Source organism: Lathyrus oleraceus, chromosome 3 (genome assembly GCF_024323335.1).
Source record: "Lathyrus oleraceus cultivar Zhongwan6 chromosome 3, CAAS_Psat_ZW6_1.0, whole genome shotgun sequence".
NCBI lineage: Eukaryota > Viridiplantae > Streptophyta > Magnoliopsida > Fabales > Fabaceae > Lathyrus > Lathyrus oleraceus.
Genome location: NC_066581.1, coordinates 289,107,489 through 289,134,017, shown reverse-complemented (window position 1 = coordinate 289,134,017; position 26,529 = coordinate 289,107,489). Strand labels below are relative to the sequence as shown.

Here is a 26,529-nt window from a genome sequence, read left to right as displayed (position 1 = left end):
TGAGTTATATACAACTCTTATCAAATCCTATATAAGATTTTCAATGTCAATGCAATCTATCTCTCTGATAACCCAATTGAACATCAACGAACATAACATATCGAGATGGATATTCATTTCGTCCGCGAAAAAGTAGCTTGAGGTCATGTCAATGCTCTTCACCTCCATCACGATATCAAATTGCAGATATTTTTACCAAAAGTCTTCCCTTCGCACAGTTTCAGGATTTTAGAGACAATTTCAGCGTCTGTCAACCTCCCATTTCAACTACGATATGTTTATATTCATTGTATGTATCATATTCATTAGATTATATTTATTAACTATTATTAGTATTCGTATAAGATTTGACAATAAAATTCACAAATCGTATCAATGAAAGGGATGAAATTATATATTCTTATAGATTTTATCACAAAAATTACTAAGAGCTACTCAACGAAGTACATGAACAAAATGATTTAAAAAATTGATATTTTGTTGAAATTCACAAACAATACAAAAATTAAATTTCTATGTTGACCTAAAAAGATTAGTATATGTAAACACTTATGGCAATGCCTTTAGCAAGTCATATATGATTAGAAAGTTTTATAATCAATTTCTAAATTAAGGATTAGTATATGTAAACACTTATGGCAATGCAATTACAAAGCCATAATTAGCAATAGTAACTTAAATCAACGGTTCAAACTCTTGCATGGCTTTCACTCACAAATTGCCAACAACCTTAAAAACATTCTATTTCATAAGTGGACCACCATGATTCATGGAACTTTTAAGATAACAATAATAATATATATAAAGTTCAATAACGTTGCTTCATCTTCCTCTGGTTTTCTGTTTTTTTTCTCTGCTTCTGCATTGCGTCTCTGTCTTCTAACACCAATAGCAATGGCAGAGACGCAAGTGAAAGCAGAAACATCTGTTTCATCTTCAGCTCCGGTTGTAGTTGAGGTACCATCAAACGATGCTTCTGAAACGGCTAAGGCTGCTGAGGAATCTAAAGGTGTTGCGGTTGTAGCTGAGCCTGAGAGTGATTTTAATTTGCATGTTCATGTTTTGTTACTTTCTTTATTTAATCGGTTTTTTCAATGAGATGTTATCAAAATCTTGTTTTAATTGGTTATGCAGAAACACCAGAGACACCAGTTCCTGCAAACAAACTAAGCTCAAAAGGAGGATCTCTAGATAGAGGTTAGTGTTGATTCGCGTCGCGGTTTCGATGCAATTTTGTCAAATTTATCGATCATCGGAACATACACTCGTAACTAATTGTATTTATGTACATTTTTACTATATGCAGATATTGCTTTAGCAGAACTTTCCAAAGAGAAAAAGTTATCCTATGTGAAAGCATGGGAAGAGAGTAAAAAAACCAAAGCAGATAACAAGTAAGAATGTTTCAAGTTTTTTTTTCCGCATTATCAAGTCACATTGCGAAAACAATTCTCTTTAGTTTGTTGGTGTTATTGTATGACACAATAATCATAATATGTTTGTTCGCAGAGCTCATAAATACATCTCTTCCATTGCTTCTTGGGAAAACAGCAAGAAGGCTGCTCTCGAAGCCGAGCTCAAAAAGATCGAGGTAACGTTTACCTGACTATCAATACTATAACAGAAAAATCGCTCATGCGGTCTCGCGTAAGTCATAACTAAGAAAAAGTTGTTACATGAGCAGGAAAAACTAGAGAAAAAGAAAGCACACTATGGTGAAATAATGAAAAACAAGATAGCAGTAATTCACAGGGAAGCACAAGAGAAAAGAGCAGTAATTGAAGCCAAACGAGGCGAGGAAGTTCTTAAGGTCGAGGAAATGGCTGCAAAATACCGTGCAACCGGAACTACTCCGAAGAAAATAGTTGGCTGCTTTTGAATATTTTTCTTTTTCCACAATAATTATCTAGTTGCACATTTTGTCTTTATATTTCTTTGAGCTCAATATGTTTCTGTGTAAAAAGCAGAAGAAAATTGCTCAAAGAATAAGCAAAGTTTGTTAATGCCTTTTGTAAATCATTGACATACATGGAATGTTCGATTATGGTTTTATCTCAATCACACGATTTTTACATCAGATTCGACAACAAATTATATATTTAACGCAGTTCAAATATGTGGTTAACGCAACCAAGTAGTACTAATTCGAAAGCTAGTACATGATACATTGATACTACAAATGACATAGATATACACACAACCAGAAAGAAAAGAAGTAAAATTAGTCGGGAATTTATCGTAAAATAAATATGAAATATGTATCTAATTCTTTCACAAAATTTCGTGACGAGAATTAGAACATATGACATTGTTTTTCACGGACTCTAAGTAGTAGCGACAAATACCTAAAGGGGTTAAGCAAAATAGTTTTCTAAGAAGCTCATATCATTGTTCATAGGAAAATCGAACAAGAGCTGCAAAGCAGTGTCTGATGAATCTTCCAAGTCATTAGAGCTTGTTGAATCGGATTCAAGAATCACATCTTCAGCGCAAAACTTGTCAGTTTTCCACTCCGACTCTTCTTTCACACTACTGCTTGCTGTGACAGCAGAGATAGGACTCTGACAGCGACTCATTTTGGTATCATGATCTGTATCTGGTTTTTGAACATTGCGAAATGCATCTCCAACTTCAGAGTTCCATATTCGGAGAAAGTAGTCAGAAGAAGAATCAGTTTTTTCAGAAGAATTATGATTGTTGTTGTTGTTGTTGTTGCTGTTGTTGAAGTGTGATGATTCAGTTGAGAGTCTTGCTTCTGCTTCAAGCCTTGCACTCTCCCATTGAGCCATGTGACGTGTCAAAATCGATGCGTGTGACTTGTGATTGGGGTAACTAGTTGACGAGGCTACTGGCTCATGTGTTTTTGGATCAATCCCCATGCTTTTGAGACGCTTCTTCAAATGCGTGTTCCAAAAGTTCTTTATCTCGTTGTCTGTTCTTCCTGGTAACTGAGATGCAATTGCAGCCCACCTGAAATATTAGTTAAATTTTTCAAAAAATTATTCTTTATTAATTAATGAACTCAAAATAAGATTATGATCTCATTAAGAAAATGTAAAAATCAAAAGAAGCCTAATAAATGCTTAACTGTATACCTATTTCCTAGAATGGCATGAAGCTGTATGACTAGTTTTTCTTCCTCGGGAGTAAAGGGTCCGCGTTTAATGTCCGGTCTCAAATAGTTGGTCCACCTAAGCCTGCAACTCTTACCACAACGAAGAAGACCTGAAAGTAAAACAATAATGTTACTATTAATCTGCATACACAATTACACATGAAGCCTTTGATTAGAACTATGAAGAAAAAGTGTTCAAGATAAAGTAGTCATGGTTTGTCAAGTGGCTAGCTGATCTAGAGTAATGAAAAATGAAGCAAGAGTTTTGGTTAGGAATATATAATACACCAACATTATGTTATTCCAAGTGGAACCAGATTCAGATCCACTAAGATATGTTTCAGACATGGTTTTAAACTGTGAATGCGATTGCAGATGCGGGTGTTGAGATTGTGGTCATTGCAGTAACTACTGCGACGCGAATTGCTTCCGATGTAGAGTGAATAAATATGGCCTAAATTGGTAAGTGATGTGTTTCCATCACCAAAAAACCAACAACTACCATGAATGTATATAAAACCAAAATGCAAACTTTCCTTTTAACCTTACTTTCGTTCTAAACATTTATATTAGCTCGGTACGCAAAATATTGACAGTGAATTTAACAGAAAAAGAAATATACTAAGGAGTTACATGCAAAAAATACAAGCAAAAAGGAAAAGAAGAAAAGGGATGAAAACCTGTGATCTTAGGGAGAGAACGCCAGCTTCCATGACCACCATTTTTGTTGATATAGTTAGCAAGAATTTCATCTTCTTCAGCAGTCCAAGGTCCTTTCTTCAAACCCTTCTTGTCACAGCATGGTGTCCTTCCCATTCTTACTTTCTCTCTTTCAATTCTCAACAAAAGCTAGGACACACATTAATAAAGAAAAGGCGAAAACAAAGAAAAAGCAGAATTTAAAGCATGTTTTGAATACTTGAAGATTCTGAGAGTACTGTGAGATACGAGCTGGTAATAAATAGGGAAGAACATGGATGTTGAAAAAAGTGATCTGAGGTGGCATTATTACTGGATAGGGGCATGCATCAGCGAGTTTCAAGCTGGATTTATTAGCAATAAATGCAAGTTCTGTAGCATTGGTGAAGTTGCATCATCATCATCATTGTGACAAAACTTTTTGCAAATTTTTTGGTTTTCAATTTACACAGAACTAGGATGAGAGAGAGAGATTGCAGTCAAGATGATAGTGATAGCATTAATGGCTGAGACAGAACAACTATGAATGCATTTATGTTGGATTCTCTTGCAGAAAAGTCAGCGTGAGATTGAAAACCAACACAGACAGTTAGAAGAGGAAGGACATTAGCATTAATGGAGGGTTCAATTATTAATGCCTTGCACAGGGTACCAACACAGTCACACACCAGGAATTGAATACTTGAGTAATCTACTTTTAGACACGAGCTTCGTTCATCTGTTAGCACATGTGCAATGGGAGAGGTGATCATGGTCCACCTCTTAAGATGAACATCTAGAATGTGACCATGCTGGTTTGATAGCGAGAATCTGATAGCGCGTGGTCTTATAGACCTTGAATAGATTATTGTACAGTGAACCGATTGCGGTACCATCTGTGGAATGATACCAGAAAAAAATCGGATACATACATTAGTTGGTCATGCAAACGATATATATATATAGATTTAGGAATTTTAGTGTTTTTACACAACTATCAACCGAACTGATGTTTGGAAATATCGGCATTACTATGCTATGTAGTCGTTGATCTATCATGTTTGTTGTTTGTGATTTACATTTTTAATTTCTCTTTTATTACTATTAGGTGTTCTAAAGATGGTAATAGTTTTAAACCGTCTTCTTATCATATTTAATATATGATACTTTCAACAAGATTCCATTGAATTTGCATCTATCAATTGGATCAGCTATATGCAGCCATACATAGTGAAAGATATGAGTTTATTTTACATTTGTTAGAATAGGAATAAAAGAAAAATATTTTCATCCTTAAGATTCGTGTAAGTTTTTATAATTAGATTTTTCACCTCTTTTAAACAAGAGTCTTCTCCTTATAGTGGCTTTGAGATATTTTAAAACATGGTCTACATCTCGCAAGTATCTCTAATACTACCATTTCTAATTTTATTTTGTTGAATCTTACCACATATCTACCGCAACATCCTCATCTATGCTACAATTACTTTATTTTCGTGTTGATTCTTAACTGCTTGACATTTTGTCCCGTACAAAATCACATACCTTAATTACCGCAATCTGATAAAACTTTCCCTTCGGCTTGAGTGGTGTCTTTGCATCACATAAAACACCTAATGTCTTTCTGCATTTCAACAACTCAAATTGAATTTGATGGTTTACATCCACTTCTATTTCTCCATCATTATGTATTATGGACCCAAGATATTTAAACTGTGTGACTTGAAAAATAATATGGTCTCCAACTTTCACGTCTGGGTTAAAAACACTTCTACCGTGGCGCATAAAATACCTGAGCACGATAATGATCGAATGTTAATGAAGTTGCCACCGAAGTTTTATTTTTAAAAGAGAAACATCGAATGGTCATCGCAACCAGATACAGGTTCAGGAGTCGATTATGTGCAAGGAATGTATTATCACCACGTGACATCTGTTGTAACCAACAAGAACCGCGTAATTAGGTTTGGGAATAAGAGTGTTGGCCTAAGATATTATTGGTTTCTCCTAGTTATTATGACGTATTTACAAAAAGAAAAGGGGAAAATAGGTTTTTTATTAGGGTGATTGACGAGACGTTGAATGTCGCTTCTACGTATTCTTAGGTGTGATGGAGAACTTAAAGTTATGTAGTTCTAGGCATCAAATATTTTTTTATTTTAATTGTAAAAAATGATTTTAGTCGCGCTTGGGCGGTAAAAGATTCTTTGATTAAAAAAGATTCGCGATAAAAGTTGTTTGAAATAAAAAGACTCGCACTTAGACAATTGACGTTGCTTGAGAAATTGCTTAGTCGTGCACAGGCGAAAAAATGAATTTGATTGGTTTTTATTATTTTTAGGTGGAAGACAGGTATTAGAACGAAGCGTACGCCTCGCATTCGTTTACGTGATGATAAAAAGAGTGTGCACCCAATTGTTCACTTTCTAATCCAATTTTGATTTATGAAAGAAGTGTTTAAAGATCATTATTAATATATGGAAGACGAATGCTCGGCTAGAACGAAGCATACGCCACATGTCTAGTTATCCGGGGAATAAAATGGGTGTGAAACCGATTATTCTTTTTTAATCCGATTTTTATTTATGATATTTTTAGCAGAAGACGAGTAATCGAATTTGAACAAGGTATACATCTTTCTTTTGATTATTCGAGGATAAAAAGGATGTGCACCCAATTATTCTCTTTTTAATCTGATTTTTATAAAATAATAAAAATTAATAATACAAAAAATAATAATAATGTGTTATTGAGAATGAAATAAAATTAAAGAGCAAAGCAGAGGTGCATTAGAGAAATAAAAGGTATGGGTTGAGTAATTTTTAGGGCCTAAATCTCAGTCTTAATAAAATAAAATAAAAGGGTATGGATTGTCCTGACTGTCTGATGAAAATTAGACGGTTCTGATCCATACTTATGATGTAGCCAAATTCCATTCTTCTAAGCCACCTGATTATGATTAAGTGGTTGTGTTCCTAGATATACGATTGGGGGTTCTTGTACAAGATCACCTCTGAACTTAAATACAATGCGCCAGATATGGCCATGTGGTGAAGACCCCCAATTCAAATAAAATTAAAACAAATAAATTAAAAAATAAAGAAAAATGGGTTCAGACCCATTCTTCTTTCTCATTTCCCTCGATATCATTCTTCTCTCGTGTAGGGATTGCAATGGGCAGGGTACTATAATACTCATCCTCATACCCGCGATTTTAAAAAATCTATGTACCCGAGCCCATAGCCGCTTGGGCGCCAAAGTTAGCATCAGTACTTGTGCCCTATGGGTATATAAGTATCTATACACGTACCCATTACCCGCATTCTTATTAAAATTAAATAGATCAATTATAAAATGTCATATCATTTTAAGTGTTTTAAAACATTAAAAAAAATTTATTGTGGAAATAAACCAACACTTATATTAAATTCGTAAAGGTTTAACATTAATATACTTTTTAAAATTGATAAACATATATTTTTATATAATAATATAAATTAAAATACATAAATATGATGTGCGGGTATGGGATGGAGTGGATATCAATGTGTCCATACCCACTTATTTTTGTAGGTAATTACTCGAGTATGTGCCCGTATCCATTTTTACGGGTTTGTACCCTACCCATTATGGATAATTTTGACGGTGTTCATTGGAGATTGGTCAAATTGTCATTCATACTATCGTGAACGAAATCAAAATTCATCATCTCAATAAAAAAAACATGAATCATCAAGTCATGGAAGTCGATTCGTGAATGGAGAAAAGAAGAGTACTCATGGGTAATGGTGGAACTACGCGGCCGAGTGAGTTGGCGGCCACGAGTGGTGGCGAGGGGCACGAAGATGCGAGCAGTGGTGTTTGGGGGATCTCCAGCATCAAAAATAGCTCCCCACGATGGTCAGAAATTGTGATGAGTAGTTTCACAGGTGGATTTCGTGGTGGCAAGTGAAGGTTTCAAAAACTTTCCACCGGATCCGATTTCGTGTTACACATTCTTATTCTTATTCTTCTATTTATTTTTGCCTCTGATTTTTGTTTTTGGTTTTGTTGTGGATGTGGTTGTTAATGTCGAATCAATTATGATTTTTTTTTGTTGATGATTGATGTTATTGATAATGGTTGTTGGATGATATTGATGAAATTGTGAGATTGAATGCGAGGAAGAAGATGAACAGTGATTGTTGTGAGTGATGCTTTGGTTCACATTTTTCTTTTCTCCTTTGTTTTGGTTATGGTGTAGTTGTGGTGATTTGTGAGAAAGAAGATTATTTTTATGAAAGTGGTTTGAGGTGAAGGAAGTGGTTAATGGAGATTCTTATGGAGGTGTATGTTGTGATGAAGGTTGTTGATGAAAGTTGCTGATGAAGATTGTTGATGAGGGTATGAAGATAATGACCAAATGAAGATGGTGGTTGATTGGGTGGTTTGTAGGTGCCGATTTTTTTTTTATATTAAGTGTATGTAAAGTGAGTGAAAAATGTAAGTGAGAGTGTATGAGTGAAGTGTGTGAGAATGTGATGAGAAAAGTGTGAGTGATGAAAAGTGGGAAGAGAGAAAATTTGAGAAAATTTGAAAAGATATTTTGCTCACTTTATCATCTGATGCATTTTTTGTCATTTAAAAATATTAAAAATACATTATTAAACAAAAATAATTTTTATGATGATTATCAAATACGCGCAAATGTGGTTTTTTTACAAAAATAACCCACTTTTTCAAGGAAATTCCCAAAATACCCCTGGTTTCAAAAAAAATCTCAAACTACCCCACTTTTAGGAGGAGTCGCCAATTGAATTGGAGACTCCTCTTAAAACTTGAATGGAGGCGCCAATTGGATTGGCTAGGGCAGGTGCCCTAGCCAATCCAATTGGCGCCCCTGTGTAGGTTTTAAGAGGAGTCGCCAATGCAATTGGAGACTCCTCCTAAAATGCAATTTTTTTTGTTATATGGTATACGTGATAGATAAATTTGATATAGGACCACTTGATATTAATAAAATTTGCCGTTTACACAAAGAAACCTAATGGTGATGACCGAGATCACCTAACCGACCTCCGGTCCCACATCCTCTAGCTACCCTAACCCATGTTGACGATTCTGTACCGGTGTTTGATCATCTGAGGGGCCAGGAGCGTCACTACCAACTATAGGAGAAGGTCTGTTGAGGTATTCAGACAAGTCGGCATAGTCTTCAGTATGCATCGATGGTGTACCGCCGTAGCTGAGCTCATGACCCATGCCAGAGAAGTTGGGATGTGGTTGACTCATTGATGGGCGACCGGGACGGTTGAAGGGAGACATGGGTGTGAACGATGCGTCGAGGAAAGGTTGGAAAGGTTGTTGGGGTGTTTGGTAGAGATAGGGTTGTTGGATGTTTTGGTTTTGTGATATTTGGGCTTCTTGGCTACGGTAGGAGGAAGGGCGGTTGGTGTTGAATTATCGTTGGGTGTTCTGGCTTAGGCGACTTTGGTAGGGTGATGGGGTGGGTGCGAAGCGATGTTGAGTCTCAGGTTGATGGTCAATTTGTTGTTGGTGATATGGGGTATGTTTTGGTTATATGTTTGTGTGTTGGTTGAACGGAACGTTTGACGAACAGGGGGTTGTGTGTATCCGGTCTGACACTATTGTTGGGGGTTTGATGTTGAGGTGTCAGGTGTGTAAGTTTGTTGGTGTGGGTCGTACAGATACATATCCTCGGCGATGAACTGAAAACCAACCGATCTGTACCAAGCCATATAAGTACGGCTTGGTTTTTCTTCAGTTGACATGACTGCGTCAGTTAACACATGGTCATGACGGTGCTTCTATTTGCGACACTCCGATCTTGCGAAGCTTTGCCATGGATTGAAGTTCCATTGGTCGTTAACTTTACGCAGATGTCATTCTCATAGGCTAGCTGGGGGATCTGGGATATTTTGGAGCATACCGAACTGCAGCTTCACACGATCACTGTTGTGCATCTCCACAGTTGTGAACCGTATTATTGGTGTGCATACATTCCATACGGCCGCGTCTTCAGCGTTGACCTCATGGTCATGATCCAAATTAAGGTATGGACGCCAAATGAACTGAAATATGAAAGAAGATAGGATTATAGTCAATGTAGAAGAAGTTAACAAAATATAATGAAATAATTAAGTTATTTTACTTACGTCTGTCGGTCGAAGGTGATCCAACAGGTTGCGATACTGAGTAATACAGTGTCTTGGACATCTGTTGTAACTCATACCACGTGCAGACCATCTACACCAAAAAGTCAAAAAATATTAGTTAGAGGTAATAATCTTTAAAAAATAAAGTAAAGATATAGCAATTTAAACAACTTACTTTTGTGCATATGAAAATGTGAAAGGGTTGTTATTGACGGGTGCTAGAGACGGTAGTCTTGACCAACCCCATGCTTGTAGCAAAACAGCACATCCAGAAAATGTAGATGTGTCTTTGTGTGAGTTTTTACACAAGGAGCTATAGAGATAGGCTAGACAAGCAGATCCCCAACTGTAACTTCCTATTCTATCTACATGTCTAAGTAGAGGTAAGTACATAATATGCATGTGTCGCATCTCGAAAAATATGATTCCTCGCGATGGTCGAGCAGATGAAATGGAGATGAGGGTTATGCCTCATAGCTCTTAACCCAGGCCTGGGTGAGCTTCAGATCAATGAAGGTGTGGGAGTCCAGAATGTGGGACTCTATTCCACATGACTGACACAACAAGATTTTGGGTTTTTATTCAAAGTGCATCAACACATGGTGTGAGCAAGATGAAAGACTCAACTGAATAGCAGGGGATGGATTGCACATCCCTTTTATCTGCCAATGCCTCTTCGCTTAGGAGGTCTTTACATGTACAAGGCACACACTATAAACAAACAAAAACATGGCCTCTTAAGGAGGGCTTCAGACAGGTGCCTGCCAAAGATAGCAGGTCTTCCAAACTACATGGAGAATAGGAAGTTACCTAAGTGGTATGCCAACCACAAGCAAAGCAAAGCAACTCAAATAATGAGTTCAAGCGGCTAAAGTACCTGTGAGAAAAGCTAAACCAGTCAATATTTACATTCAGACAAATCAAACAATCAACAACAGTCAGACAACCAATTATCAAACAGCAATGGTGTAAGGCCTAAGGTGCAAGCAAACTAAATTGATTCACCATCCAAAAGACCTACAAAACAGCAAGGTTAGTCAACCAAAATAACTTGTATCTCAAGTGATGAGATCATATCAACCAATGTGGCTAATTGCTTGAAAACCTGAAATGCACAACTCAAAATGTGAGTCCAAACCCCTAAGGCAAAGCCTAGGGTCAAAGATGGAGAAAAAAGTCAAAACAGCAACTAAAACTCAACATAAAGCTCATTTAATCAATCATGAACATGTCCTAAAAAGGACCAAATCAAAATCATCAAGCAAAGTCAATTCATGAGCAAGCTAAGGCAAAGACAATTTCAAAGCATTCAAACGGATAATAAGAATCAAAATTCCATATCAAAACAGAAATGAGTCAAACAATTCTGGAATTTTTCATGAGCATACAACATGTCTAACACAATCACCATGCCAAAAATCAGGATCAACAGAACTCAAATGACTTGGAAATAAAATGCACAAGCAAGACATCTAATTGTGTGACACAAATTGTCACACCTAAAGTACATGTGTCCCAAATAGTGAAGGAAATAGCAAAAAATGCCAAATAAAATCACACAAATCCATCAACATGTTAAGAATCATCATGCAAAATTTCATGGCATTTGGATCATGTATGAGCATTTTATGATAGGATGAATGAAGCAAGGTCACAAAAGCATACATGTTCAATCACTCTAACACAATTCAAATTCCAGAAATGGTAAAATCATAAAATCAGAACCATAAAATTCCAGACATCTCAAGGATCATGTAGAAAAAAACCTGGCATTATTTGGATCCTTATACTATTTTTGGTGATTTTTTGAAGATCATGCATAAAATGAAATAAACATTGCAAAACATGAAAAATAATGAAATAAAATGGAGAAATGGAAATGTCATCAGGCTGGAATCGAACAGGCAACACGAAGGCAAATAGCGCGCGCACAGTAGCTTTGGAGCGCTGAACCAGAGCGAACCCTAGTTGTGGTACGCGTATGGTACGCGTACAGTCTAAACCAAAGCATATTGTACGCGTATGGTACGCGTACGGTACGTGGTGGTTTCCACCGTCTTCTTCGCGAAGACGGCGGAGCAACAGCGAACAGCAACCAAAATTTTTCCAGAATTCCAAAATAATTATATCATTTGAAAGCTCTTTCAATGTAGGTTACAGATCAATCATTAACCAAGGCCAAATCATCATGAAACTTAAGAATCGATCAAAAACATTTTGACATGTCAAACTTTAATTCACTATATCTCATGCATTTCTCATCCAAATCACATGAAATTTAGCTCAGATTAACCAGCATGGAAGGATCTACACAAACATGTGCATTATTTGAATAATTAAGAGGTTCAAAAAACCTACCTCTTGAAGAACAGTTTGAGAAAACGCGCGATTCAAGGCTTGACAAGCTTCAAATCCATTCCTCTATCACTGTTATGAAGCTTTATGAAGAAATTGGAGCCCGTAGTGGCTTAGATCTTGCTCAAATCTGAACTTCCATACTTGTGTTCTTGAGCTTGCACCACACGAATCTTGGCTAAATGCTGCAATTAAGAGCTTGATCTACACCAAATCAATGTCACAGAACAAGAATATGCAAGAAAATAGCAAGGTTATGTGAAAGAAATTTGAATTTGGATTGAGAGAAAAATTTGGAGGGAAAAAGTTTTAGATCTAGAAATGGTGTCCAATCACAAATTCTGTTAGGATTATGTATTTATATGATGTGCTAATCCTACTGAAAATTAATTAAGCTTTGGTTAATTGGAGATTAGTGAGAAATAAGGTGTTATGTAAAATTTGGTTTTTTCACCCCATGCATGCAATCCCACGTGAACAGTAACAATGGCCATGCATTTTCACTTAAAATCCTCTTATGAACATGTTGGAATGGTTAAAAAGTCCATATGATGCACCAATTTTGAATTCATGATTTTCCCTCCAAAAATCACATGTATGAACAAATGATTATGTGATGAAAATTCATGCAATGCCTTGATGGATTTGGAAAGTTCATGTCATGAGAAGAATTATGCAAAAAGGAGCACTCAATTTGGAGTTATGAGTCAAAAGTTATGGCCTTTGGAAGTTCCATGCACACTTGGCAATGATTTGATCATATCTCCTCAACCATTCATCAGATGCTCATGATCTTGGACTTTTTGGAAATGGGAGAGAGAGATATTCAACTTTCATGTTTGACAAAAATTCATTTGAAGCTTCTTTGATGATGTAAGATCAAGTTGAATTTGGACCAAAAACTTTCCATTTTTGGAAACTTTTGATCTGGCTTCAAATTCTTCAAGATAGGTGTTTGACATGATGAATAAACCTCTTTTGGACATGAATGAAGTGTCTCAAACCATTTCTCCACCTCATAGCCCTCAGTTGACTTTCTATTGACTTTTATGGGCCCCAGATGACTAGGCAAGGCACAGATGACTTTGAGCCTCTAACACTTGGCCAATTCGCTCCAAAATGAACCTTGGCTCATATAAGCTCAACATGATAATCATATGATCCTCATCCAAGAAATAACCTCATCTCTTTGAAAATCTCTGGCTGAAAGAATGCAATTGATTAGGGTTGACCAGAGGTCAAAACCCTAATCCCAAGGAACCTGAGCATGAATAATGAACCCCTTGAAAATGACATAACCATGATGATGATGACATATCCTTACCAACAAGATAATACTCAACCTCCTTGAGGAACCAATAAAACCCTAATTGAAGCACGAACCCTCAGATGGTTGGTGATCAACTCAATAAGACCCTCAGGCATGAATCTCTTAAACTCTCTATCTTCTGAGCAAGACTTAGGAGGATGACCTCATTACTTTCACATGATATGCAATATGTGAATGTCTAATGTCCTAAAGAATGAAATGCAATATGCTAAACTAGTCCCAAGAAGAGGAGGGCAAATTTTGAGGTGTTACAATATGCACTGATGATTGAAGGGTGTCTGTCGGAGATCAAACATAAGTTAGGCTGAGGTGCAACGTGTAATCGGAGATTTCTTAGGAAAAAACTTCATCCCTCAGCAGTCTCCCTTTCAACAAGGGCATAGGCGATTGGAAAAATGTTGTTGTTGCCATCTTTTGCCGATTGGAGAGACTTTCCAAAAGAGATGTGTCGTCAACGGAGGAATCAACGACAACACATCTTAAACGAACCAGCCATCCATGGTGCAAGACCAACTCAACAATATATGGTATGGTTTAGGTCGGTAACAACGCAACAATGTGTGTCTGAGCCGTGGTATTTTATAGATCCACGTCAACTAGTTTCATCATCGTACACCCAACAACAAGTCCCCATCCAGTACTAATGTCAAACCACTCAAACCCAACAACCAACCTCACACCATCAACCTACCACATACACCTAACAACCAAACACTCAACTTCGCAACTCATTCATGCCATCCACCCAACAACCAAACACCCAACATCGCGATCCATTCATGCCACCCACCTAACCACAAAACTAAGACTCAAACCCTACCCACCAACAACTATACGCTTCAACCACAACCGTCTATAGCCCAGATGATTCATATGGGTCACTTCATTGTAGCCCCCCACCAATGACCACTCAAACATCTCATCACCAAAATACACAATCATTGTTTAACTATAGTACGTCCCAGGAACCATTGCTTCGTTTCCAAAACGATTCAATATCCCAATTTGGACAAATATACCATCCACAATCCACCCAGCCCCATCGACCTAACTACGATGACATGGGCATCGAACTCCATTACGGAAGCATCGTTGGCCAAAGCCCCCCCGGATATTGGGAACAAATGATGACACATCTCTCAAATACCGTTGGAACTTCCGTTAGACCTTCACACCAGCCATCATTCGATCAGGTCGGCACGCAAAGACCCCAAACACCTCAGGAAAATCGTGGGAGACCTCGAAGAAAAACTAGCGCACCTGGATGTGGAACAGGGGACGTTTCGATCGGGTCGGTCATTAAATTTTTGTCAATCTCATGTAACATTTATTATATCATGAATAAATTATTTTTTACATTATTTTTTATTATTTATTAAATAATAAAAAATAAAAAAATAAAAAAAATAATAATACAAGGGTGTATGCGCCAGATGGAAAATGGATATGCAAGTTCATCTGGCGCATCTGTTTTAAAAGGTGATTATTTTGGGGGAAAATTTGAAAAAATGGTTATTTTGAAATTTATTTTGAAAATTGTGGTTATTTTTTAAAAAAAACTCCAACAAGTATGCAACTTCAACACCCGGTGGTCTTCTCTAGTCACTTTCAATACCAAATCAAGTGTGGGCAGATATTTCTATGGACCTCATTATTGGTCTTCCAAAGTCCAAGGGATTCGAAGTCATTTTTGTGGTGGTAGATAGGTTGTCCAAATATGTTCATTTCATCTTTCTTAAGCGTCCTTATTCTGCAAGATCTTTGGCTAGAACTTTCACCAAAGAAGTTGTATGACTTTATGGAATTCCGGAATCTATTGTGAGTGACAGAGATCCCATCTTTGTTAGTAATTTCTGGCAGGAACTATTTAAACAGCAAGATACATATTTGAAGCTTAGCACTGCATACCACCCTCAGACTGATGGTCAGACAGAAGTAGTTAACTATTGTTTGGAGACTTTTCTTCGTTGTTTTATTGCTGACCAACCTAAGACTTGGGCCATGTGGCTTCCTTGGTAGAATATTGGTACAACACTACTTTTCATTCTTCTACGGGTACAACTCCATTTGAAGTGGTGTATGGTTGTTCCCCTCCGAATAATCACTAATTATTTACCGAGCGAAGTTAAAGTGGAGGTTGTTCAACGAGACTTGGTTGATCGTGATGAATGCTTACGACAACTGAAGCATCATTTATCCAGTGCTCAAGACCGGATGAAGACATAGGCAGATAGACATCGTAAAGAACGTTATTTCGCAGTTGGTGACTTGGTTTTCTTGAAGCTGAGACCTCATGTGCAACAATCTGTTGTGGCGAGAACCTGTCCCAAGTTGCCTCCAAGGTATTTTGGTTTGTTTAAGGTGATTGAACGTGTTGGGGTTATTGCTTACAGGTTGGAGTTACCTTCTACCTCTTGGATCCATCATGTTTTTCATGTTTCCTTGCTTAAGAAAGCGGCCGGTGATGTTGTTGTTAATCCAACTCTCCCTGCTAGTTTAGAGAATAATGAAGACTCGGTGTGGGAACCAGAGAGAACTTTAGATCAAAGGACAATGGTTTGACATGGTATATCTACTTCTCAAGTTCTTATCCATTTGAAGAACAAAACTATTGAGGAAGCTACTTGGGAAGATAAGGATTTCGTCATTATTCAATTTCCTTCCCTCAGCCTTAAGGACAATGTTGTTTCTTTTGGAGGCGGCATTGATAGCGCACAAACTAAGGATAAAGGTAAATCCGTTCTTTGGAGGGTTTATCAAAGGAGAAATAAAATAAATAAATAATATAGTTTTAATGTGTTATTTTAATTTCAAATAATTAGTTATTGGCTGATGTTATGGGTGATATTTAAATTGTTGTTTATTATTTTTTAGAGGAGATGGAAAGTTTATTTAGAAGTTAGTATACCAGAATAAATTATCTTCGGATAGAGCAAACTGCTCTTGTAATTTTTTAGATTATATTTCTTTTGTTTTATCACTGAAAAATAACAAGTTCCTGACAATTTCTCTTTCTCTATCATTATATTCTACCAGGGCATTATCAATAACTAACTATCAAAGTAAAATAAAAGTCAATTAGGAAATCATATAGTTCAATAACTAACTATCAAAATAAAAGTCTAATAACTGAATTGATTTTAATAATATTTGAAATACATGTTTGCAAGCTATCTATCTTTCTTAATTAATATTTTATTTGTTTTGTCATGGAGACAGTACCTTTGTTTTTCTATTAAACCTTTGATGGTTATTGTTTTTACACGTTACAGGTAATTTCATGTAGGACACGAAGGAGAACTAATATCCCACTACATGTCCATGCATATACTCTCTACAATTTTAGTTTTTGGCAAGAACAAAGGACGAGAATATGAAATTCAATTGATTAATTAATTCTTATTGTCTTCACGCTTATCAGTATTAAATAAAATATTGCAAAGTACGTAAAATGAATGAATCATAGCCTACAATCATATTTGGCTTGCTAATAAGGAAAAAACATAATTATGTAAAGAATTTTCATTTAATTACCTGTTTAGTTTATTATAACTTGAGTAATTCTCTATAGATGGTTTGTAAATTTGTACCTTTAATTTTGTACTAAATCATAATCTTTTGTTAATGTTTTAAATCAAAAAGGACCAAATACAAGAATGAGTAAGGTAGTGTAGAACTTGTTCTTTGACCTCAAAACTGATCATTTAGTGATGTAGTAGTAAACACATGCCTTTGACCCAATATCTAACTTGTAGTAAACACAACAAAAAAGATAGAGTGGAATTCTCTATATATACTCACTTAAATCTCCCCCCAAATCATCAAACAACAACAACAAAGAGAAAAAACACAGTTGCATACACAAAATGAATAGATTTTGCTCCAAAGTTTCTTTTCTTTTGTTGCTTCTTACTTTTATTTTAACAACTTGTGTCTACTCGGAAGCTCAAAGTTGTCGTCCAAGCGGTAGAATTGAAGGAAAGAATGCTCCGGCAGGACAATGTAATCAAGAAAATGATTCTGATTGTTGTGTACAAGGAAAAATGTACACAACTTATCAATGTTCTCCATCAGTGTCTACTTACACAAAAGCGTATCTCACTCTTAATAGTTTTCAAAAAGGTGGAGATGGAGGCGGTCCTTCAGAATGTGACAAACAATATCATTCTGATGACACTCCTGTTGTTGCACTTTCCACCGGATGGTTCAACCACGAGAGTAGGTGCCTCAAAAACATTACCATCAGTGCTAATGGAAAAAGTGTGGTGGCCATGGTGGTTGATGAGTGTGACTCTACAATGGGGTGTGATGAAGAACATGATTACCAACCTCCTTGTCCAAACAATATTGTTGATGCTTCCAAGGCTGTGTGGAAAGCTTTAGGTGTGCCTCAAGATCAATGGGGTGGCCTTGACATTACTTGGTCAGATGCTTGATATTGTACATTGCTGTTTCTAAGGTGTTTAATTTAGTTATATTATGCACTTTTATTTCTCATCTTATTTGTATCATATACTTGTTGTTAATTAAGAAAATACAGTACATACCTTTATTTATAAAGCTCTAATCCTAAAATTAAATGTGTTTTCATATTAAAACTCCAAATTATCTCTTACTAAACTTGGTTGGCAGAATAAGAAGCATTTTGGAATTAAATCTAGATCTAGTTAGTAATGCTTTTCTAAAATTGATCTTCGTTTCCTTATGGAAAATAGGTAGCAAGAACCGGATTTAAATTGATGTTCCTATTTCAATATCTACTACTATAAGAATATTGTGTATTAACAAGTGTCTTATACTTTGATAATAACAAGACAGATTGTTATAGATACAAAATATTTGTCTCTTGAACTTTAATAGCACCGTGTTAGTATTAAGGACTCGGTATACCCTTATCTGCGAACCTTGGAGCAACCAATTTTCAATAAAAATGACTCTAGGTGCTTCAAACTATTAAGTCTCTCACTTTTTCAAGTGAATTGATTGATAACATCAAAGTCATCCAAGCATGGTTCAATCAACAAACTAGTATCAAATCAAATACATTAGCCCAAAAAATTGTACAGATATACCATCATTATCATGAAACATGCAATCACAATTTGAGCAGAAAATGTGAAAATTCCCATGAGAACAAAATATTTGTGAGAACCACAATGAGAAATCAAAAGACTCAAATGTCATAATGGAAATAGCCAGTGTGAAGGGAAGTCATCACAGTAAGGCACACTTGTAAACAGTTGGCCAACAAGATGGGAAAATCTAGAGTAATAACAATTAATAATAACCAATTTGCAAATGCAATCCAAGGAGCCAAGCATATGTCTGGCATTTAAAAACCCATTATTAAACTTTAGGTTCTAATTATTTTTCCAGGGCTCTTAAAAGCATAAATAAATAACAAAACATTCAACAAAGGGGTCTAACAAATACCCTAACTTATTGAATCCTCGTGCAGCGCATTCACACCTGCTTGCGTGACAATCAGGTCATGCTGTAAAAAAAGATACAAAAGCAATAAGCAACAGAAACACCAACTAATGAATCATAGTTGACAAATCATTAGAAAAAGAATGAATATAAGGTGCACAAGAAGTATATTTGAAGTATAATAAAGATAATATTTAATTGATTAACATTTGGTTTAGTTCTTATGGAAATAATTTTACTTTTCCATTCGAGGGTGCATTTAGAAGATAAAGTGTGGAATTATAAAAGTTCATCGGAAAATTAATGATTATGATTTAAATGGCTATATAGGTTTTTAATCTAATTCCATTGATTCTTGGATGAACAGTTACTATTGCCTTTATGCTCTTAACTAAGCCAATTTGTTTCTCTAATGAAACAAACTTGCAGACAGTTAGATAAAAATATAGAGATATCTATTTTCACTCTTGGATGAAAAAATACCACAAACAAGATGCCATGATCATAAATATCAAAGGAAAATGGTTCCTATCACTCACCGATGATGCTATTCACCACAGTTGAGAATACAAACAGGGTATTTACCACCAGTCACCGACAATATATGGCCTGATCAATGAATGGGGGAATTTGTTTTATTTCAGTGCCAAGTTCTTGTTCAATCCTATACCTGGACAACATACATAGAAACGCATCAGAAATCTGCACCGAGTAGCTCGGAAACTCGTATCTAACAGACATACTTACAAATTGAAACGATCCTCATAGGTTATTAAGTTCACTGCTAAACCAAGGTGTCCAAACCTCCCTGATCGGCCAACCTATATATCAATGGAGCACCCATGACAACACATACAGAGAATCATTACCAATGTAGGAGAAAAGGCAGAAATCAAACATACCCTGTGCAGATATGTCTCCGAGTTCTTGGGAAAATCAAAATTAATAACAACATTCACTGCTTGGATATCTATTCCCCTAGTGAAAAGATCTGTTTCAGAATGAGAATGATAAAAAGTTAATCATCGAGTTGGAATAATAAAAATCTAACAAGCTTAATAAAGCAGTTATATCAAACAAGATTTATGACACACTTTCGTATTACTATTACCAAGAATATCCCCATTCCATTAATGAATTGCATACGTAAATCATATAAAGTATACTACTAATAAATTATGCAACTATTAACTTTAAAAACTGATTTCTAACAAACAAATGGATATAGTATCAGAAAATAAAGGAAATACAGATAAGAAACAGTTAGACATTTAAGAAAGTCATAGTAAATACAAAGAAACAAGCATGCTCATCTATGGCAGGATGCTAAACTGTCATTAACATACCAGTACAAACAAGATTTCTGCAGGCACCATTGCGGAAGTCGTGAAAAACTCTATTACGGTGGTCTTGCAACATCTTAGCATGAATATAGAAACATGAATACCCTAGTTCTGTGATTTTCTTGGCAAGGAGTTCAACCCGATTAACCGAATTGCAGAAGATGATTGACTGGTTTATTTGCAGCTGTAATAGAAGCCATATTACTATCATATCCAAATCTCAAAAATAAAATAAAAAATTTACAATATTTTGGCATGAGCATATACCTTAGAGAAAAGAGTATTTAGGCAGTGGACTTTCTGCCTCTCCTCCACAAATGCATAAAATTGGGTAATACCCTTCAGAGTTAGCTCGTCCATAAGATTAATGATATACGGCTTACGAAGATATCTATCTTTGAAATCCTTTACAGTAACAGGAAATGTAGCTGAAAACATAAGGATTTGACGACTTGAGGGAAGAAATTGAATCAGCTGCTCAATTGAAGGCTGGAACTCTGGGGAGAGAAGTTTATCAGCCTGGTACCAAGATAAAGAAAGAGAAAATGGTAATCGAAGGTGAAGATGTTCGGCTATATGTTTAAAACATAAATCAGAGATGCAATATACAAAGTTGTTGCATCTGCTGCAAAGTTCAAAATGCAACTTAGACAGGGACAGAAATTCCTTACCCTAGCAAACCAGACAAAAACAAGAGAAACGCGACCAGATATCAGACAATATTAAACATTCCTTACTCTTATCATAATTTCTCATCTGATTAACAATAGTATACTTCTCTAACAAAGTTATAAAATTGGTAAATATCTGGTAAACTGTCTTTACCTCATCCATCACAAGCATAGAACAATCTTTCAGAACGCAGACACCCTTCTTTGCAAGATCCAAAATTCTTCCCGGAGTACCAACTAGCAGATGGACAGGTTGATATAAACGCATAATGTCGTCTTTCAGGCTTGTACCGCCTGTTGTGACCATAACTTGAATTTGCAAATGTTTTGCAAGCTCTTTACATACTTGAGATGTTTGCAAAGCCAATTCTCGTGTTGGAACCAGTATAACAACTGCATGACAGGACAAAAGAAAAGGCAATGGTCAAAACATGGGTAACCCTAAAATCGGTTCATATTATAAAAAATGGACACTAAATAACTGAACAATTAAAATGAAAGCATGCATTAATACAACAAAACATATCTTTTTCTATTCAGTTAACTTTGACAATTGGCAGTTTGGCACCAAAACACTGTCTGCACATTTGTCATTGAAAAAAAATAGGAAAAGACTTGGTGGGCCTTAACACAATTTTGCCAAGTAATTATCATAAATAATAAATTAACAATTAATAATATGAACAAGGAACAATTAATGGTTACACACAATACTATAGGAGCCTCGGATAAATTAAACTCCCTTCAGAATGAAATATAAGCAAAATTTGACCAAAGCACTTATATTGAGATTATATTGATAAATAGCTCCCATAACAAACATCATATTCTGGTTGAAATGCTGAAAACAGATAGGAAGTCAAACTTGTACTCTTTGAATATTCATAAAATGAAATTGATAAATAGCCCGACCTACCCTATTAAAAAGTTCATTACATTTTAAAAAATTTAATAAGAAAACATTGCTGAGTGCTGACAACAAACAGCAGGCTACCGGAACGGAACTGAGACATAATAAAGTGTAATCCATTCTACTAGACTTCAAAGCATCTTGTAATCAAAGAAGAGGAAACCTACCTTGAATAACATTGTTATCTTGATCAATTTTTTCCAATGCAGGAACGCAAAATGCAGCTGTTTTGCCTGTTCCATTTTTAGCCCTAGCAAGAATGTCACTACCAGTAAGGGCAATTGGAATGCTTTCTTCTTGGATAGGGGATGGCCTTTCAAACCCCTTCTCATATATTCCCATTAGCAGCTCACGCTTCAAAAAGTAATCCTCAAACTCATTTCCTTTAGTTGCTGTCACATCCTGAGTAGAAAAATTAACAAAAGGTCAAGACTAGCACAATGTTTTAAATTACTAACCGCAAGATGATAGATAATATTTATCAGACCATTAAAAGAATATTATGAATATCATTTGGAAATATAGCAACAATCTGACATCTAGCACTTAATTTATGATTAAAAAAATTAATTCTGTAACAATGAAGTTTGAAGGGTGAGAATGAGTAGAATCTGATATTATTTCCTATATTTCTAGACGTAAAAAAAAATTTATTAAGAGTTTGCCGTTTTACAAGCATGTTTTTACTCTAAATTCTAAGCCGTAATCATCTAATGACTGAAAAATGGCATATCAAATAAAATGTCTAATAGGCACTGAGCACAGGCCATAGGGTACTAAAAATGACATGACTCAACAAAATGAAAGCTAAAGCCAATGCAGAGAATCAACTTCAACAAGGGATGCGTACTGTTCCTGACAAACTCAAAGATCCCAATTCTTAAACAAAATATATGACAAAAACCAAAGCATAATACATAATTTAAATAAACAATCACTTGGAATATATATGATAACAGCTTTAAATTGTTTGTAATCATACCTCTGTCCTATAGCGTGTATCAGCTGGTGGAATCTTTAGTCTTGCCTTCCAATCTTGTGAACTAACATACAAAATCAATTGAGAATAAAATTAAAAGACATTCTTTTCTTAGGGAAAAACAATCACATTAGCTTTATCTGGCAGTAGAATAATTGAATTTTACAAGCTATTTTCAAACCTTTCATAAACACATGATAGAGCAAACATCAACCCATATCATATTAGATTTGCAATAGCAAGGCATTAGAAATCATTGTAAACATCATCAAACCAACTTTACATTAGAGCACTATACAGAAATTAATGCAACTCTGGTTATGTTAGACAGAGATAAAACATTCAGAACCTAGAACTTCATATAACACTATCAAACATTCAGGTTCCCTGCACAAATTTGAGTTTCAGCAATCATTTACAAACCATGATAATAACTTTCAAAATCATCTAAGGCTCTTGATTAAATGAAAAAAAAAATTCTAATTTGATTCTCCACTGGATAGAAAAAGAAAATAAAACCAATTTACTACACTCTAAGACAGGAAAATTAAGCAAACCACAGTGGAAGGAGACAGATTGCTATCAACAGTTAAGAAAAGAGTGAGCGGGCTAAAATAATCAAGCTATAAAGTTACACATAAACCATATCAACAAAGTTACACATAAACCATATCAACGAACAAACATTAACAGCAAATACCCTTTATAAGAGGACAGGATTCCCTCCTACAGCAAGATATCACCTAATAGACAGCCTGGGCAAACAACCACACACACAAATGTATAAACATCGAAAAGGTCTCATGCCCTAACATCAAAAATTCAATACTCAACACGACAAACATACAAACTATATTAATTATCCACATCAAAATGCATATGACTGTGTAACACAAACACAGACAAGCCATAGGTATAAGACAAATACACAAACAAATATACAAATGTAACTACAAGAAATTAATCTGGTTAGGTTCAAAAAGCTTAAAAAACAAAACAAAAATCAAAAGACCAAAGAGCACCTAGAGTCGTTTGTTTCAGACTGCACAGTCTTCTCGACCTCCTCCACAACACTGGTGTCAGTTCCACTCAACTGGTTCCTTCTCAGCCACTGTTGTTGTTGCTGCTGCTGCTGATATTGTTGATTCTGTTGATGCTGCTGGTATTGTTGTTGTGGATGCTGATTTTGCATCATGTGCCTCTGCACATACTGTTGTTGATTTGGTCTCTGTTGAAACCCTCCACCACCACCACCTCGACCTAACCCATTCCCAAGTGGATATCTCGCTCTATTGTTCATGTTACAGATTCAAATCCCAAAAAAATTCTACCGAAAAAGAATGTACAGTAAGCTAAACTCAACCAATAAGCTAGGGTTTCTTCAAAATCACTGAAATGATACTAAAGCCGAACCCCTCGAACGGTGATTTCTCAAAATGGGGTTAACGATTAAAGATTAAAGATTAAAGGCTAAAGTAACGAAATCTGAGAAGAAAAATGTGAAATTTCTAAGGGTATGATACAACTACAAGAATCCCAAAAAAAATTGGGTAAATTGGGATGAAGAGAAATGGAAGGTTTTTTTGTACAGATCTACAGGTGTTGGAGGGTTTGAATCGAGAAGAAATTGAAAATTGAAGAGATGAAATTTGAATTTGATTCAGTGTTGTTTCATGTTATGGTGTGTGGAAGCATTTCGAATTGTGTTTCTCTAAACTTGCTCCTTGTGTATGGAGTGGATTTTCTGTTTTTCCAACACTTGAGAGTGTATTTGCTTTAAGTTCGTATATATAAAAATATAAAAGTTAATTACATATTATTAATCAAATTATAATTAAAAATTATTTTTTTTAATTACATAAGATATTTTTAATTGAGAGATAGACTTACTGATATTTTATTAATAAAAATATCCTGAATTAAAAAAATAGTTTTGATTTTTCAAAACCAAACTCAATTGTTTGTATATATTTTTGACAGTGTAAAAAGAAATTTATATTGTCGTCCAATAAAAATATATCATTTTGCTATATTAAACAAGCGTTTTAAAATTTTTAGTCTGATTTGACGGATGAATGGTCCTCTTTGGTTACCAGTGTAAAATAAATTTACATTCGGCGTATAGTTCATTTTCTAATATTTTTATACTCATTAATTTTTTGATTATTTTTAATTAATATAATATATTTTATTAATTTATTATTTAATAATACTTATTTTTTAGTATTATTTATTAATTTAATTTAATCTATTTTTTACTATTTTATTTATTTTACCCATAATCAATCATTTTCATTTTTTAATATTAATATTTAATATATTATATATTTTATATTATATCAAATCTATTATTTATCAACTTTTTTATAATTTTAATAAAAATATATATATTTTATAATTTGGATATTCATAAATTAATCTAAATTAAATTGTATGAAATTGAATTAGATCTTATTGATATTTTTTAATCAATCATTCAAAATCAAATGAACTACGAATAAATTTATTTTTGAATTAGATGATTATTTTATCTCAAAATTAATTTAAACCGCATTGCGATGCCTTATTTCAGACAAATAAAACATTATATCTTTTCATATGAGAATTATATTTGTTTTAATAATTTTGTAAAAAAAATTGTTTATTTATATAAACTAGTATTAGATCGGGTCAAAACATCTCCAAAAATATTTATTAAAAATTGTTTTCAGTGATTTTTTATTTTTAGAAAAATTGGTTTATAATTTTTAATTAAATTGATTTGCATATCCATTAAATTTTTAAGCTAATTTTATAAATGAATAGTTCTTATACTACTTTGTCTTTATGTTAGTATTTAATAATTTATTTTCTTAATTTATATTTGACTACTTTCAATTTTTTCATTATTTAGATATAAGGTTTAATTTTATTAATTATATAAAATGTAATTTGGAAATACATTTATTTATTTATTTATTCTATTATTACAAAAACTTGTAATTCCAAGAGTTAACGAGTTAACTTTTTTGTCTTTTAATAAAATTGGAAGTTATTTTTTATTTTAATTACGTTACATAATATACTAATATACTAAATTGAAGGTTACGCTAACTATTAAATTTTTTAATAAATTCCACGGATTGAATAATCATAATAATAATAATACTTTATAAGTTTCTGAAGTCGATTAGGGAATGTCAATATGCCGAGGATTTGTAAAGAATGATAAAATGGCGAGTTGTTATAGATGAAACAAATCGAAAGTCGGATTATAGGGTTATTAGTGACGTACTTTTGGACGACATATATAGATCGGCGTAATTGATATGGGGTTTCATGAGGGTTACAAATAGTGATCGAGAACGTTACATGATAATAATGAAAGTGGTTGACGTTAAGGCTATTATTTAATATGAAACTTGAGGAGACACTCCTTAATGATCCTGAAGAGTGAGATGAGTATAAAAGGCTTTCCACAGAATGAAGAAAAGACAGGCAACAAGTATCATCTAAATTACAGTTCATTTGTGGTCTCACATGACTCGCATGAGGGAGATCATCCAAAAAGTATTTATCAAGAA

The 26,529-nt window shown here is 34.6% G+C and overlaps 4 protein-coding genes across 5 annotated transcripts; 2 read left to right on the top strand and 2 right to left on the bottom strand.

The window, feature by feature from the left end:
* Positions 1 to 785: 785 nt before the first annotated feature.
* On the top strand, positions 786 to 2,052 carry LOC127127115 (uncharacterized protein At3g61260). Its single transcript, XM_051056233.1, has 5 exons — positions 786 to 1,009; positions 1,135 to 1,197; positions 1,307 to 1,394; positions 1,510 to 1,591; positions 1,685 to 2,052. Exons 1-5 carry the CDS (start codon positions 895 to 897, stop codon positions 1,877 to 1,879), a joined length of 543 nt encoding a protein of 180 aa, XP_050912190.1. The 5' UTR covers positions 786 to 894; the 3' UTR covers positions 1,880 to 2,052.
* Positions 2,053 to 2,134: 82 nt separating this feature from the next.
* LOC127127114 (transcription factor MYB17) lies at positions 2,135 to 4,506 on the bottom strand. Its single transcript, XM_051056232.1, has 3 exons — positions 3,796 to 4,506; positions 3,096 to 3,225; positions 2,135 to 2,970 (listed from the first exon to the last, which is right to left on the bottom strand). The coding sequence occupies exons 1-3, from the start codon at positions 3,929 to 3,931 to the stop codon at positions 2,355 to 2,357; spliced, it is 882 nt and encodes a 293-aa protein (XP_050912189.1). The 5' UTR covers positions 3,932 to 4,506; the 3' UTR covers positions 2,135 to 2,354.
* Positions 4,507 to 17,475: 12,969 nt separating this feature from the next.
* On the top strand, positions 17,476 to 18,286 carry LOC127127113 (kiwellin-1). Its single transcript, XM_051056231.1, has one exon. The coding sequence runs from the start codon at positions 17,500 to 17,502 to the stop codon at positions 18,067 to 18,069; it is 570 nt and encodes a 189-aa protein (XP_050912188.1). The 5' UTR covers positions 17,476 to 17,499; the 3' UTR covers positions 18,070 to 18,286.
* A 504-nt stretch (positions 18,287 to 18,790) lies between these two features.
* Positions 18,791 to 24,736, bottom strand: LOC127127112 (DEAD-box ATP-dependent RNA helicase 8). Of its 2 annotated transcripts, XR_007805229.1 has the most exons (10): positions 23,989 to 24,736; positions 22,970 to 23,030; positions 22,155 to 22,389; positions 21,232 to 21,470; positions 20,674 to 20,925; positions 20,410 to 20,590; positions 19,966 to 20,054; positions 19,811 to 19,884; positions 19,603 to 19,733; positions 18,791 to 19,127 (listed from the first exon to the last, which is right to left on the bottom strand). XR_007805229.1 is itself a non-coding variant. In XM_051056230.1 (9 exons), exons 1-9 carry the CDS (start codon positions 24,264 to 24,266, stop codon positions 19,655 to 19,657), a joined length of 1,488 nt encoding a protein of 495 aa, XP_050912187.1. In that variant the 5' UTR covers positions 24,267 to 24,736; the 3' UTR covers positions 19,548 to 19,654. The 2 variants fall into 2 exon arrangements, 1 of the variants encoding a protein (XP_050912187.1); XM_051056230.1 differs by lacking the exon at positions 18,791 to 19,127 and having other exon boundaries at positions 19,548 to 19,733.
* Between the last annotated feature and the right edge of the window lie 1,793 nt (positions 24,737 to 26,529).

Bases quoted from the DNA above. Each gene is read 5' to 3' on its own strand.
- LOC127127113 (XM_051056231.1), top strand. From the start codon at position 17,500: ATGAATAGATTTTGCTCCAAAGTTTCTTTTCTTTTGTTGCTTCTTACT.
- LOC127127114 (XM_051056232.1), bottom strand. From the start codon at position 3,931: ATGGGAAGGACACCATGCTGTGACAAGAAGGGTTTGAAGAAAGGACCT. The intron at 3,226-3,795 runs GTTTTCATCCCT...TTTTACTTTCAG, and splicing joins TTCTCTCCCTAAGATCACAG to GTCTTCTTCGTTGTGGTAAG. The intron at 2,971-3,095 runs GTATACAGTTAA...CTAATATTTCAG, and splicing joins CATGCCATTCTAGGAAATAG to GTGGGCTGCAATTGCATCTC.
- LOC127127115 (XM_051056233.1), top strand. From the start codon at position 895: ATGGCAGAGACGCAAGTGAAAGCAGAAACATCTGTTTCATCTTCAGCT. The intron at 1,010-1,134 runs GTGTTGCGGTTG...TTGGTTATGCAG, and splicing joins GGCTGCTGAGGAATCTAAAG to AAACACCAGAGACACCAGTT. The intron at 1,395-1,509 runs GTAAGAATGTTT...GTTTGTTCGCAG, and splicing joins AAAACCAAAGCAGATAACAA to AGCTCATAAATACATCTCTT.
- LOC127127112 (XM_051056230.1), bottom strand. From the start codon at position 24,266: ATGAACAATAGAGCGAGATATCCACTTGGGAATGGGTTAGGTCGAGGT. The intron at 22,390-22,969 runs GTATGATTACAA...TTTTCTACTCAG, and splicing joins ATACACGCTATAGGACAGAG to GATGTGACAGCAACTAAAGG. The intron at 20,591-20,673 runs GTATATGCTCAT...CTTCTATTACAG, and splicing joins TAAATACTCTTTTCTCTAAG to CTGCAAATAAACCAGTCAAT.